The sequence below is a fragment of the Nematolebias whitei genome, chromosome 10 (genome assembly GCF_014905685.2).
Source record: "Nematolebias whitei isolate Nwh7 chromosome 10, NemWhi1, whole genome shotgun sequence".
Taxonomy (NCBI): Eukaryota; Metazoa; Chordata; class Actinopteri; order Cyprinodontiformes; family Rivulidae; genus Nematolebias; species Nematolebias whitei.
Genome location: NC_056507.1, coordinates 34,788,049 through 34,803,355, shown reverse-complemented (window position 1 = coordinate 34,803,355; position 15,307 = coordinate 34,788,049). Strand labels below are relative to the sequence as shown.

Here is a 15,307-nt window from a genome sequence, read left to right as displayed (position 1 = left end):
CCCACAATGCAACTCGGCACGGTTTGCGCAGTTGTCGGAGCGTTGGGGCAAATCCGAGAGTCGAAAGTAGCTTTAGCCTTTAGACATTGAATGACTTTGTACCCGTCGCCGTGAAGAAAGTTGTGTGCTGGACCGATCGGGATTGACGCCGGAGCTAATGGAGGCCCTCATACCTGTAATAAACAAACTACAAGATGTATTTAACACAGTCGGTGCGGATATAATCCAACTGCCTCAGATTGTTGTCGTCGGCACCCAGGTGAGGAACGTCACTGACTGAAGCTAGCAAGCTCGTTAGCTGCTTGGACTCATTGTTGTGGCTGTTTTTCTTCTTGTCTTTACGGTTTTACTTTCATTTTAATGCTGATGCTATTCTCATACTGTCTGTGTTGATTCTTCTTTTAAGTTTATTTCTCATTTTATTTAAATTATTACCACTGCATCAAAGTTAGCATTAGCAGCTGATAAACTTAGGAAAAAGCTGTCGGAAACATTTTTCCACATAGACGTAATTTTTATTAGTATTTAAAATCAAATGTTGTTTTTCCTCTAACTTAAACTCATGTTAAAACGTGGTTTGACCTCTGATTAAAAAAAAATCCACATTGTTCCCAGTTGAGCTACATTTAGTTTCTTAGGTTGATCAAGATAAAATCAAATGTAGTTTAGCACTTTAGCTGTACAGTTTGTTTGTACACTTTTCCTCTGAATTCATTTTAGTGTGACAGACTGCTGCTGTCGTTTTCAAAGTTAGGGTTCGAGGTCCCACTGTGGGTCGTGAAACACCCAGCTGTGGGTCATGATCTCCACAAATTTAAAAATGATTGCTAACTGCACAGTTGTACTATAACTATTATAAGAGAGAATAACTAGCTATAAATCTATAAAATGACTGCTGAGACGATTTGTTAGTTAATAGATTTGTTTAGCCATGATAATTTACTTCAACCAGCAGGAGTTGGAGTTGCATGTTTCTTGTTTTATGAATTGGACACTGTAAAACATATTGGTTTTAAGGTGGAGATCACAGTGATGAGTAAGGTAGCTACAACCAGTAATAAATCTTAATGCACAGTGATACACTGGATTCAATGACTGTAGACAAATAAACAACATCGCCATAGTCAAGTACTGGCAAAAAAGTAGCCGTGATCAAAGCTTCCTTGCTCTAAGGGAGAAACATGATTTGTTTCTAAAGAAGAACCCGAGCTTCACCCTTAATTTGGAGATTAGGTGTTTCACATGAGATTAAAAAAAAAGTTCCTCGTCGATTATTAAGCCCAGGTATTTATAACAGGAGACCCTCTCGAGAACTTTACCTTGGGTAGTTTTTATTAGAGGGGTATTCTTCAATGGGACAGATAAATTTGAAAAAAACAACATTATTTTAGATTTATCAGCATTTAAGACCAATTTTAGTTGCTCAAGACGAATCTGCACCTCATCAAAAGCAGCCTGTAAGAATTTAAGTGCCTGATCAATTGAATTTGAACAACAGTAAATTACACAATCATCAGCATAAAAGTGGAAGGAGGCATTTTGCAAATTTTCACACAGTGCAGTCATGTAAATTGTAAATAAGATGGGCCCCAAGACAGAGCCCTGGGGTACGCCCTTTTTTACTTTAAGAAAACTTGAGCTTACTCCAGCCATCTGTACACACTGTGTCCTATTTGCCAAACAATTTCCAAACCAGTAAGATGCTTCTTTGGAGATGCCCAGTTTGAGAAGAATTTTTACCAGGATAGTGTGATCCACCGCATCAAATACCTTGGATAGATCAATAAACAGAGCACAGCAAACCTAGCCCACTGTCTCAAAAGTCAAAGAGATGAAATATGATACAGTATCTCAAAAACCTATAAGTCTTGTGAACCAGTGAACCGCACCACAAACTATTATTGATTAGAAAGTCTAGTCCCATCCGTACACGAGAGCCTAATTGGTTTAAAGTGACAGGTTTTGTCTCCAAGGTTTACCTTCACTGCTCAGCTAATAGGATGTGACTCTGACATTTTGGCCAGTGTCCCAGGTAGCTAGAGTGAGACAAGGCAAGTCCAAGCAAATTTAAACACCTAAATTGTTGCTGTTGCCCTTATCAATGTATTGCAAATGCAATATTGATTGTTGGTTAATTTAATCTTGTTCAAAACAAAAGTATCTTGACTGCTACTGTCGTGTTTTTAGCCCTCAGTCTATAAAGGAAATAATTACTGGTTGATCTAAGAGAAATCTTTCAGGTATTTCTGTTCAACGATTTTAAAGTGACTGAACTCTGATCACAAACACCCTGATTTATTTGTCTTCAATGTTATCTAGTGCTGCTTACCTGTTAAGAGTACTGTCAACTTTGCCTTATACTTAATCCATCTCAAAGTACAACGTCATAGCTGTTATGACGTTGTACTTTGAGATGGATTAAAAATGAATAAGGCAAAGTTGACTGTTATGACATAACAGTGGATCCTGTGAGAATCCAGCTGTGACAGAAGCAAAATTAGGAGTCTTCATACCTTTGTGCAGACGCAGCTGTAGTCTCTTGGTAGAAATGATCTTAGAATGATCAGTGCCAGCGTGTTTTTGTCTGTATTTGTATGTTGATCAGACAGTATAGAATGATTTATGAACACCACATGTTTTTGTTTATGGCGCGTTGTTTTTTTCTGTACAGAGCAGCGGGAAGAGTTCTGTTTTAGAGAGCCTGGTCGGGAGGGACATCCTTCCACGTGGTACTGGCATCGTCACTCGCCGGCCCCTCATCCTGCAGCTGGTGCACATCGACCCGGATGACCGCAGGAAAACCAATGAAGAGAACGGTACCAGAGCTGTCACGTCTCACTTTTTATTTGTTAAGCAGTTTGTTTTTTTTAGGAAAAAAACCTTGGAATTGTTTAAAAATTAAGTGTTTCCTAAAATGAAATTATTTGATGATCTGCGTTTAAAATATTGATTCATATCTTGTCGTTGCATTGCTGACTGACCAGTCACAGATTTTTGCTGATTTGCTACTCCAGTACTAAATGCATGGCTTTACACTTGAATTATGTAAAATAAGCTTTTTAAACAGAATTTTACTGTTGTTAATGAAAACAAAACATAATTCTACAGGCTCATAACAAATCTTCACAGGACCTTGTAGTGATGATGGATAACATTTGATCTTTTTGTCTCTGATGGTCCTCGGTGAATAAAGCAGAGCCGCTCAGATCTGCCTGTATCTAACTCTAACCCTCAGTGATGTGCATTCCTGCACTTTATTGCAAAGACCACAGATAGTCTAACCCTTGTTCTTCTGTCATCTCTTTTAAACACAGGACCTAAGAAAAATGGGCATCTTTACAAAGGTCTTCTTTTCCTTTTTCCTTCTTTGTCATCTGTTTTTAAATTGCACATCCTCACAAACTGCTCCTTACTTACTGAGATCATTTGCCCCTTCAGCCCCATGCTGCCTTGTATTGTTGTGACTGTTTAAAGCTACAACAATCAGGTGGCTGCTTGCACTCAGCTCAGACTGGTCTCTGTCAGTTGAAATATGGAAAGGGGAATATTGTTTTCAGTTTCATTTGAACTGCATCAATTGATTAGTTCAACTATTCCAGTTTTGCCTAAAACAAGCCTCTCAAATACCAGCTTCCTCTCAGTGACTGACAGACTCCACTCTGGTAAAGTTGTGCTTTAATGTTGATTTTTGTGGCTAAAATAATTACTTCATCCTTGAATCTCCGTCAACCTCCCAAATGGCTGTTTTTCTTTGTTTTTGAAGAACAAACATGTCATTTTGTGATAAAAACAACAGTGGACTGAGTTGTAGACTCTACTGCAGCTGTGGATAGTTTGCTATTAAAAGTTTCCTCATCCCACATTTGCCATTAAGGAAAATAAACTCCCATGGGACATTTCCAAGGAATGGTTGTCATAGCAACACAGTTTTCTTGACTACATAAGTCCTGGTGTTTGTGTTTCCACAGGCATCGATGGAGAGGAATGGGGCAAATTCCTGCACACCAAAAACAAGGTGACGTTCACAACTGTTGTCTTCAGTCCTTAGTTCACCACAAACAAACTTTCATACAAGGTTTTCCTTCTTCATGCACTGTGTGTATAAACACCTGATATTCAAACGAGCAGGGTGATCATGTTTTGTTGATATACTGACATTAGTTGATCAGCTATAGGAGGTTACTTCTGAACTTGATGTATCCACAAGGGTAAGATCCGTCAAGAAAGACGACCTGTAATAGCAAATAATGACACCCTCCACCCCCCAGCTGCTAAAAATATCTACATGGCTGCAGAGAACATGTCAGCTGTGTTTGTGCTCAATGTTTAGTTGTTCTTGAAGTTTGAACAAATAAGCCCTTGTGTTCTGATAATCTCATGACGCATAAAGATATTTTTATGTTAATATAATTTTTCAAGTACCATATTTTTCGCCCTACAAGTCACGTTTTTTTGCACAATTTGCATGCCCTGCAACTTATACACCAAAGCGACTTATTTATGGATTTTTCTCATATTTATGAACCAGTTTTTGGCAGAGATATGACCTTTTTCATTCTGACTGAAAATATTGAACACTACCTTTTCCAGCCACTAGATGGAACCAGAGTAGTATAGCATGTTGTCATTTAATAGGTAAAAGTGGCTATTAATGACACAATCGGCTTGCCATAGCCTACCACCTTCGTTCTGCTTGCCTGAAACAACCGTCAACTCAGCTTCATTTTGCTGCACCACCCCTGTGAAATGCAGCTGATTTGACCATTAAAGTGCCTTTATTAAGAAAAAGTTCAACTGAGACACACCTTTACTATAATGTCTAGAAAACAAATAGTTGTTTTAGGTGTTTATCTTGTTAAATTTCAAAGAAATGCACAGTGTTCCTCCTTCTTGATTTCCTCCCTGTCTGTGCGCTCCCGGAGCACCGAGGCAGTGAATACTTTTGAAATAAAGCTGATTTGACCATTAAGTTCCTTTTTATTAAGTAAAAGTTCAACTGAGACACACCTTTATCATAAAATCAAGCAAACAAATAAATGTTATAGGTGCTTATCTTGTAAAATTTTGAAGAAAGGCACAGAGACTCGTTCCTCTGCATGTGTCCACTTCTGCGAATCTAGTTTTGAAATGCAGCTGATTTGATCGTCAAAGTGCATTTATTAAGCAAAAGTTAGACTGAGACACACCTTTACTATAATTTAGAGCAAACAAATAATTGTTTTTAAGTGTTAATCTTGTTAAATTCTTGTTAAAGTCTTCCCGTGCACGCTCCCACAGGTGCCAATTGGCAGCCAATTGATTTTTGGAACAACACCAGCCCACATTTCCGGGTTGTCAGCGGTGACGCATAATAGATGTGATGTATATGGCAAAGCGACATATTTATGTATTTTTCCATTTTATTAAACATATTTGGACTGCTGTGACTTATATGGCGGAGTGGTTTGTACGGTGGAAAATATGGTATTTTTCTTTCTTCCTTTCTACCAAACATCTTTTCTTATTGTCATCCTGAAATCTTTGCTTTCAGATCTTCACAGACTTTGAGGAGATCAGAAAAGAGATTGAAGCAGAGACAGAAAGAATTACTGGGAACAACAAGGTATGCAGCTTCGATTCAAACGGGCACATACAAGTAACCAAACAGGAAGCAGTATCAGTACGTACATTCGATGGTCTTTGATTAACACCTACCTGATATTTCTGTTTTTTAGGGTATTTGTGATGAGCCCATTCATCTCAAAATCTTTTCCCCTCATGTTGTGAACCTCTCATTAGTGGATCTTCCTGGCATTACAAAGGTATGATAGGTTGTCCAGATTTAACTTACCCGTATGCAACATTCATTTTGCAAACCATGAAAGGTCTTGAAAGGCTCATGACTGAACTACTGAACATGCCTCAAAGAATATTTAAAAAGTTGTCAACTCACTAAACGTTTATACTTTTTTGTGCACCCACAGTGTTAAGAACGGACTGTTTTTACTTCTGCAGGGACTGCCTGGAGCCCTCACAATTATCATTAGCCTGTTTGTTTGTTTTTTAAACAGGTACCTGTGGGAGATCAGCCCAAAGACATAGAAATCCAGATCAGGGAGCTGATTGTAAAATTCATCTCCAACCCTAACTCTATAATCCTGGCTGTGACTGCTGCCAACACAGACATGGCAACCTCTGAGGCTCTCAAGGTGGCCCGTGAAGTTGACCCTGATGGTAAACACCCTCCTTGTTCTTGTTTCTTTTCCTTTTTTCCTTTTTTGTAGTCGTGTGTTTTGCGTTCCTTGCCTCAGTGGTCGTTCTAGATGAGTGTGTCTTTTCTGTTTAGGCAGGAGGACACTGGCGGTGGTGACAAAGCTGGATTTGATGGATGCTGGCACAGATGCCATGGATGTGTTGATGGGCAGAGTCATTCCTGTCAAACTGGGTATTATTGGAGTAGTTAACAGGTATTTGTGTTGTGCTCAGATATTGAGCGTCATGGGCAGGGATGATGCTACAATACACAGCTAAGCTATTAATACCACCTTATCCTGATTAGTGTTTTTGTGTCTTTTTCTCAGGAGTCAATTAGACATTAATCAGAAGAAGTCTGTGGCTGATTCTATTCGTGACGAACATGCATTTTTACAGAAGAAGTACCCGTCTCTGGCAAACAGAAATGGAACCAAATATCTGGCTAGGACATTAAACAGGTGTGAAATTATAATAGATGTATTCTTTCAAGCTTTCTCTTTAGTTGTTACTCGTCTTTTCATATCAAAATGAGATGTTTCAGTCATTTCCTCTGCTGATTAAATGTTGTTGTCACAGGTTACTGATGCATCACATCAGAGACTGTCTTCCTGAGTTGAAGACGAGGATTAATGTTCTGGCTGCGCAGTATCAGTCTTTACTGAACAGTTATGGGGAACCTGTCGAAGACAAAAGTGCCACATTGCTGCAGCTTATCACCAAGTTTGCTGCAGAGTACTGCAACACCATAGAGGGCACGGCCAAGTACATAGAAACAGCTGAGCTGTGAGTTGCACAATCCTCTGAGCTGCGTGTACTTTCACACACCACTAAGTGGCACTGCTGGAGTTTCCGCTCAGCAACTAATACTTCCTGCATTAAATTTTTTCAGATGTGGTGGAGCAAGAATCTGTTACATATTCCATGAGACGTTTGGTCGCACATTGGAGTCTGTCGATCCTTTGGGAGGCCTGACGAATATTGATGTGCTGACAGCAATCAGAAATGCAACGGTGGGCTTTTACTGCCTTTTCTAGTCATAATCTTTATAACTTGTTTCTTTGTGAAGGCTCACAGTTGAAATTCCTTTGCCAGGGCCCAAGGCCTGCTTTGTTTGTGCCAGAGATTTCCTTTGAGCTGCTGGTGAAGCGGCAGATCAAACGTCTGGAGGAGCCCAGCCTGCGCTGCGTCGAGCTGGTTCATGAGGAAATGCAGAGGATCATCCAGCACAGCAGCAACTATAGCACACAGGTGAGAAACGCACACCTTTAAATAATACAACACAGAGGCAGGCTGTAAATACACACAGCTGCTGTGCTCATGATGAGACTTTTGTTTTTTGTAACCTCTGTAGGAACTCTTGAGGTTTCCAAAGCTCCACGATGCCATAGTCGAAGTGGTCACGTCTCTTCTCAGGAGGAGACTTCCAGTAACTAATGACATGGTCAGGACTTGCCTCCACTGAATAACAGAACATTTTAAAGGAAGTTTTGTTCTGATCAGCCATTTTTCTTTATTTCTTTGCAGGTTCATAACCTGGTTGCCATAGAGCTGGCTTACATCAACACCAAACACCCAGACTTTGTTGATGCCATTGGCCTCATGAATAATAATTTAGATGTAAGAGGTTATTTTCTGCTTCTCTAATGAAACTGATATTTTTTTACATTTGATTTTTACTGCTCTGCAACAAGAATAGTGTTTGATGGTAATGAATTATATTGCTTCATATAGTAGTGGCAGAATAAGTATAGAGTAGTCCCTCGCTACTTCACGGTTCATTTTTCTCAGATTTGCTCTATTCTGGATTTTCAAAATAAGATTGGACATGACACAGTTGGCTGATTGATGGATGAGCTATGGGTTGTTTATTTAAAATAAATTATTTTAAATGTTTTTGCACCATGTGTGCAGCCCACAAGTGCAGGGAGAAGCTCCCTTCTGCAGCCTGTCATCTCCTGCATCAGCTTTATTTAACCCTTTGCTGTCCAGGTGCACCGATAGACTTTTGTCTTCCAACTTAAAATTCAAAGTATGTCACATCGTAAAAATCATCATAATCACAAAATATAAAAGTGTTAAAAGTTATTTTTAATTATTTTAGAACTATGTTCAGTTGTTTCAGTGTAATTGATCAAGAAGTACATTTCTGCTCCGTGCTGCAGAGCTGAAACTGTGTGACATCCCTCTGATGTCCTGCTGCACTTCTCTTCTCTACAATTTAAAATTAAATACTGTAACATTTTAAATAAACAATTCATGCTGCATGGATTGTTTATTTAAAATGTTACAGTATTTCATTTTAAATTGTTTATTTAAGGAGACAGATTGGGAGTAACAGGAGATGAGTGAATGTGATTGCAGCCTGGCACATGTCATGAGAAAGTTTACTGAACTTGAACTGAACTTGAACTGAACTTGAACTGAACTTGAACTTGGACTACTGTTTCCCTACTTTGTGGTTTTACACTTATCGTGGGTGGGCGTGGTCTCAAACACCCGCGATAAACGAGGGACTACTGTAAAGCAACTTGTGGAACTGATTTCTTCAACACACATATTTTTTGCTCTTTCTTCAGTTTATGTTGCACATTTGTTAAACTTTTATTTATGTAGGACCAGAGACGCAACAGAATGAGAGACTTGCCTCCTTCCGTTCCCAGAGACAAGGTACAGTCCACCTCAGACCGTCGTGCTTCTGTTTCCTCGTTACATCTTTAACAAATCTTCTGTCGCTCTTAGACTTCAGGTTAATTTTTAAATCCAGTGCCCAGTTCTTTCCATGTTTCGATGCACAGCTCTGCTTGTAGCTCCACTCTGTTTTTCCATTTTCTTCCTTATGTCTGCCTTTAGTCCCTTAAAAGCCCCGGTGGGCAGTCTGTCTCCCCCACTGAGCCTCCTGCCCAGGAGGGTGAGGCCACTAAGGTGTGTCACACTGAACTTGCTGCCTGCTAAGTCTGCATCAGATCTGTGACGTTTCATTCATTCATTTAAAGTCTGTGTGCCTTTTCTAGTATTTACTCTAGACTGTGATCAGGACACACTAACTATTTAACCCTTGATTCTGTCTCCAGTTTAACTCTTTGTTTTGTGCATGCTGATTGCTCTGATAGAAATGCATTTTAATACTCATATGCTTAAATATTTCCTCCCTCCCAAAACCCCCAAAATGAAACCAGAAAGAGCACCTTTAATGTGTTGTTTTAACAGATAAACAGTTATTGCATCTTGATTTACACGCTGCTGGGTTAGCTCATTTTACACCGCGGTTCTGATGTTCATGCACATTGTCCATTTAAAGTCTCTTTTCCTCCACCTGTCCTCTTGGCTGTTTAAGTATGAACTTGTTCTTTGCACTGAAGACAAACAAGTTCATGCTGTTTATTAAAACTATTAGCTAGCTATATGTTGTGTCAATTGAACCCCTCCCCACATTTTTCTGACGTGCTTCTCTCCTCCCGCTGCAGGCAGCAGCCAGTGGCTCTCAGAGCGCTCCTGTTGGTGAACAGCTAGATGGTGGGATGGGGAACTGGAGGGGCATGATCAGGAAGGGGGAGGAGGGCTCATCTGGTGACAAAGTCGTGCCACAGCCCCCACCTCCTGCAAGCCCCCAAAGGGGTCATGCTGTGAATCTGCTGGATGTGGTATGTACACAAAAGTAGAATTTAAATTTGGGGGGGCAACTGGGGTGCAGTGGTAGGGCAGCTGACTTGGGACCAGAAAGTCACAGGTTCAACTCCCCGCCACACCCACGTGCTGTGGAGTCCTTGAGCAAGTCACCCAACCCTTAACTGCTCCTCAGGCGCTAACACAGCTGCCCACTGCTCCACCTGGGTGTGTGATGGGTGAAATGCAGAGAACTCATTTCATCATTGTGTAGAAACATACAGTGATGACATCATACAACACTTTATTTAAATTCAGTCTGTTTACACTTACAATATTTAACAATGCAGATCTGGTGCATTATTACAGATTTATTTTAATATGGGGAAGCTTTGGCCCAGTGGGAGGGAGAGTGTCTTTCTATATGAGAATCAGGGGTTCAATCCCCAGCCCTGCTGAAGTGCTCTTTGGCAACACGCTCAAGTTGTGATCTGCAACTCATCTGTGCAAGAGTGAGAGCATAAGGGGCCATTTACACGGCGCGTATTTTGAGTGCATCCGCAGCTTTCTCTCTGCAGTTCTGCTGATCATTTACACGACACCAGTGGCCCCCCTCTTTGAATCTGGAGGTTTCTGAACCCACCTTCCAGAGTGGAGGTTTTTCGCTGACCCCCCGCTGAGGCTTTGTGTTAAACCACATGCGCACACGCACGCACCAACAGACGCTATATTTCTATCAACATGGCGGCAGATACGGTGCTTTCTGAACTACGACTGATGGAATATATTTTAACCTCGTAGTTAATCTGCGTCAGATTCTAGGTGCTGTGACCGACATCTGTGTTGGAAGAGACACAATCTGATCCAGTTCTAATATCACTGTTTATAGAACGAGGCACACGTACACGTCACGCTGCACTATAACATACTAAATCATGTGCTAAATAATAAGAGTTTAATAATAATAAACAGTATTTATGTTAGAGCTAAATGAAGCTATCTGGACATTATGTAATTCAAATTTAAAATGATGCTAAACATATAGCGTGAACACTAAAGTTGAAAATAAAGACATCAGGTTTAATTTTTATTTATTTATTCAACACCACAAACTTTGTCACACAAACACTGATAATTACACTGAACACACTATTAAAACAAGTTAACTGTAAACTACGTTAATGAACAACTGGACTCTTGTTTTCATCCTGGACTCTGGTCCCACGTTGTTCATCTGGCTCGTTCAGGCTGTCACTCCTTTGATTAATGCAACTTAAAATATTGAATGGATTGAATAAAAAAACTGAGGGGAATTTTAAATAAATAGTTCATCCAACATCTCACTCTCTTCAACATCTTTCTGCACTGCATCTGGGCCGAGCCTCGTTCAGAACCGGTCCGCCTGGTGGAAGTACAGCTTCTTCTTCTTCTTCTTTCAGGAAAAAATAAAAATTCAGTTGGTTGTTTTGTAACCGAAGTAAACACAAACTAACATTATTAAGAATGTTGATTTACCTGCTGTAAAACAGCTACTGATTATCACGGAGTAAAGTCCGACATCGTCGACTCGGTTCTGGTCCACTCAGCGACCGCTGTGGAGCTGTTAGTCGAAGCGGTCCCGCTTGGTGTCAAATCTGTCCACTCTTATCCACAATCCAGCCAAAATCCAGCTTTTAATTGTTGTTAAATTGTTGTTAGCTGAGCTTTTTAGCTCACGGGAAAGGCGCGTGCCACATGTGCATTAGGTGAAGGTACAAAATTCACAGCGCCATCTAATGACCTGGCATGGTAACTACAGTGGATTCGGGAGGGCGGGGGGAATCCTCCGGATGCATGTAAACACAAAATCTGTCCGTGTCAACACGGATCTTTTCCTCTAATTAACATACAAAAAAAATCTAAGTTCCCCCCATCGTGTCCGTGGAAATCATCATCATCATCAAACCTTTATTTATACAGGCTAGCCTCATTGAGCCACATGGACTCATTTACAAGAGGGACCTGTTCCAGACAGAGCATATAAAGACTACAGACTTTACAGACCCCCGCCCGCTATTGTGTTCCGGCATCGTTTGATTTACAAATAGGGCCTAAGTGTATAAAAACAAAAAGGTGTGTGAATGGGTGAATTAAACTCCTTACAGGCACTTTGCAGAACCTTAATGAGGCTGAAAAAGAACTAATACAGACCTTTAAGGGTCCTGCAGTCTCCATCTGAAGCGGTGAAATTGGCTCATTGTCATGGTTGCATGACGAAAATCACATCAGTTTGTTCTCAACTTCATCCACCCATTCTCAACACGAGGAGTACGCACCAAGTGGTGATTGGTCAGAAGTGTGTGGGCGTGTTCATCAATGTAAAAATGTGTTCTGACATTCAGCGGTACGACTCTTCAAACACACTAAAACAGTCAAATGAACAAACTCCTGATGGAGATCATGCAGATATTGTGTATGGAGGAGTCAGTCTGCTGAAAACTGTGGCATAGATGGCAGATACAGGGATGGAGTGGAGGCTCTGGTGGGAATAAACCTGCGTGGTGACGTATACTGCAGTGGGAGGGATTTCCCTGGAGCTCTGCACCTGTGTCTCATGGACTATGAAAGGTGTGTGTGAAAACACGTCTCACAACCACGACTGTGTGTCCTGATGCATGCTGCGTGTCATCTATTCAACTTGAGATGGAGGATGCCGGGCCCTTTAGTAACATGCAAGTCACTTTTATTTTAAAAAGCTTACGTTGTTTTCCAAGGAGCTATGCTGTCCGGGGCAATTGGTCCTGGTAGGGTTTCCCAAGACAGACTGGTCCTAGGTCACAGGCCAGACAGAGCTATTCCAAACACTCATATGGACAGAAAACAGCAATGACTTCAATGTCCCTTGCCCAGACGTGGGTTACAGGGGCCCCACCAAGATGGAGTCCTATCAGACCTTGTTGGCTGGTAGGACTCTGGAGGCCTCTGGGGACTATGGGGAGGTCAAGTGGGCTGCAGTCCTGGCTGTTGCTGAGGCCAAAACTGGTGTGGGAGGAGTTTGGTGAAATCTTGGATACAGACTCTTGATTGGTTCCAAGAAGAGTTTGCCTCCATGAAGCAGTATTTCTTTTATCTATACCCTAAATACTAGAATTAGAATAAAAATACTGTTAAATGGATCTAAAATAATGGTCTAACCAAACTTTTATAAAATGTTAATTTTTTTCTCAAGTAATTCACAACTGCAAAAATCCATCCATCATATTTACTCGCATCTTCCTTTTCGGGTCACGGGGGTCACCGGTGTCCACGTCCAGCCATCACTGTGTGAGAGGCGGGGGACACCCTGGACAGGTCTCCAGTCCATCACAGGGACACACATAGAGACAAATGAGACAAACAACCATTCACTCTCTCACTCACACCTAGAGACAATTTAGAGTTACCCATCAATCTAACATGCATGTTTTTGGTCTGTGAGAGGAAACTGGAGGACCTGGAGAAAACCCACGCATGCACGGAGAGAACATGCAAACTCCACCCAGAAAGGCCTCCGGTTGGGATTTGAACCGGCGACCTTCTCGCTTAGAGGCTGCAGCTCTACCAGCTGAGCCACCGTGCTGCCAAATGCAAAAAATCTATTTACATAATCAAATGGAAAAAGAGAATTGATTATAACTGCAATTATAGGTAATCTTTTGACTTCTTAGCAAAAGAAAACAATAAAAGTTGTTAGTTGTTGATTGTTGGTGTTCATGTGACCTGGATGAATAACAGCTGTGCTGCTGCACTCTGAAGACCTCATCCTGTTGGAGCTGACACAAGGGGGCAGTGTTGGGAGAAGGTGGAGTGATTCAGGGTTCGGGTTGCTTCTTTGTGTTGTAGACATGAAATAAAGATTTAATTTAGCTGGTAAAAAATAAAAATCACTCTTCATATTCATTGTAGCTGTTGTCCTCCTGTGCTTTTCAGTTGTTTTACTTTGTTTTTCATGGCAGAGTGAACAAAAGGACTGAAATAAATCTGACAAGGTGTTTGTTATATTTTGCATCAGTGAAGTTTGTGGAGTTGCAAAAGCCTTAATTGTTTTTATTTTTTCTCTTTTAATTGTTTAAAGCTTTTTGCTCTTGTCTCACCACACTAAAGAGCTTTTTTTGATGCCTTTTGTCCAGCCCGTTCCAGTCTCCAGGAAGCTATCTGCTCGGGAACAGAGAGACTGTGAGGTCATCGAGAGACTCATCAAATCATATTTTCTTATTGTTCGGAAAAATATCCAAGACAGGTACAATTAACCAGCGTTCCATGTGTTTATTCTTTTTTTAACTTTTCCTTTTACAGAGATAATACAACACAAATGTGATTTGTTTCTCCTTTGCTGTTATTGCCCTCGTCACGCTGTTTGGCCTCAGTGTGCCTAAAGCAGTGATGCACTTCCTGGTGAACCACGTGAAGGACAGCCTGCAGAGTGAGCTGGTGGGTCAGTTATACAAGACGGTCCTGCTGAATGAGCTGCTGACAGAGTCCGAGGACATGGCTCAGAAACGCCACGAGGCTGCCGACATGCTGAAGGTGACAGATGTTTACATGATGTCACAGCAGACCACACAAACAAGAACCAGTGTCAATCAAACATGAGTCAACTCCCTAATTACAGATTGTTGTAGCTGAGACAAACAGAATGTAAGATTTTAGTTATTCTCATTAGTCAAACCGTGACGTGGCACAAACATGCATTTCCTCTAGTGTCGTGTTATTTTGGTGCAGCAGCTCTCTTCTTGGTACTGCTGGAGCTCACCAGGGGAAAATGCTCAAAGTAAACACAAAGAACAGTTTTCCATGACATAGTTTCTCTTTTGACCTGCAGCAGACTGAGAAGACTTCTTGTAAGCTGCCATCACATCTAAATGTGATGGAACATTTTAATGGACAATGAACAGCAATATGCATCAGCGCCTGAAAGACGCTCGAAAACCATCCAAGATGGATGCCATCGCAACTGTTCTGTTTGTGGTGTATGGAAAGAGTTGTTGATGTTTATCCTCTGTGTCCAGGCGTTGCAGAAAGCCAGCCATGTGATCACAGAGATCAGGGAAACCCACCTGTGGTGAGAGACTGAGCTCTTTCCAACCCTCCAGGACCCCCCATCACCTGCACACCCCCGAGTCATATATCAGACTGATCAGACGCATCTCAGCGTCAACTTGAACCTGCACTGCTGTGGACATATGTGGGAATCCTAATAAAGTTTTATTGTACTCAGCTGTGAGGACTGGCTGCTCAGCGTTCTGCGAGTTAATGTGATGAAAACAGTAAATACAGAGATCAAGTGATCACCGCTGCGTGGAGCCTCACTGAAGAATGTGCTCCTCTAGATTTGATTTAAATCTAAAAAAAAACATGTAGATCTACTAATTAAATGGTGGGAAATTATGTTTTCCCTTCAAAGTATTTTCCAAGAACTTTGGGTAATTTAGATATTTTCATTGTGAACATG

General features: G+C 41.1%; 2 protein-coding genes across 4 annotated transcripts in view; one reads left to right on the top strand and one right to left on the bottom strand.

Annotated features, from left to right (window-relative positions):
• The window catches only part of bpgm (2,3-bisphosphoglycerate mutase), a 104,670-nt gene that overhangs the window by 1,595 nt on the left and 87,768 nt on the right, over nucleotides 1–15,307 (bottom strand). The window lies entirely within an intron of this gene.
• Nucleotides 25–15,072, top strand: dnm1l (dynamin 1-like). 3 transcript variants are annotated; one of them, XM_037683634.1, is made up of 20 exons: nucleotides 25–259; nucleotides 2,672–2,816; nucleotides 3,315–3,344; nucleotides 3,969–4,015; nucleotides 5,531–5,602; nucleotides 5,715–5,801; nucleotides 6,051–6,213; nucleotides 6,326–6,446; nucleotides 6,561–6,692; nucleotides 6,811–7,017; nucleotides 7,124–7,244; nucleotides 7,327–7,482; nucleotides 7,586–7,675; nucleotides 7,759–7,851; nucleotides 8,848–8,901; nucleotides 9,085–9,156; nucleotides 9,699–9,875; nucleotides 13,986–14,095; nucleotides 14,223–14,382; nucleotides 14,865–15,072. In XM_037683634.1, exons 1-20 carry the CDS (start codon nucleotides 158–160, stop codon nucleotides 14,919–14,921), a joined length of 2,196 nt encoding a protein of 731 aa, XP_037539562.1. In that variant the 5' UTR covers nucleotides 25–157; the 3' UTR covers nucleotides 14,922–15,072. The 3 variants fall into 3 exon arrangements, with proteins under 3 accessions (XP_037539562.1, XP_037539560.1, XP_037539561.1); XM_037683632.1 differs by lacking the exon at nucleotides 9,085–9,156; XM_037683633.1 differs by lacking the exons at nucleotides 3,315–3,344; nucleotides 9,085–9,156.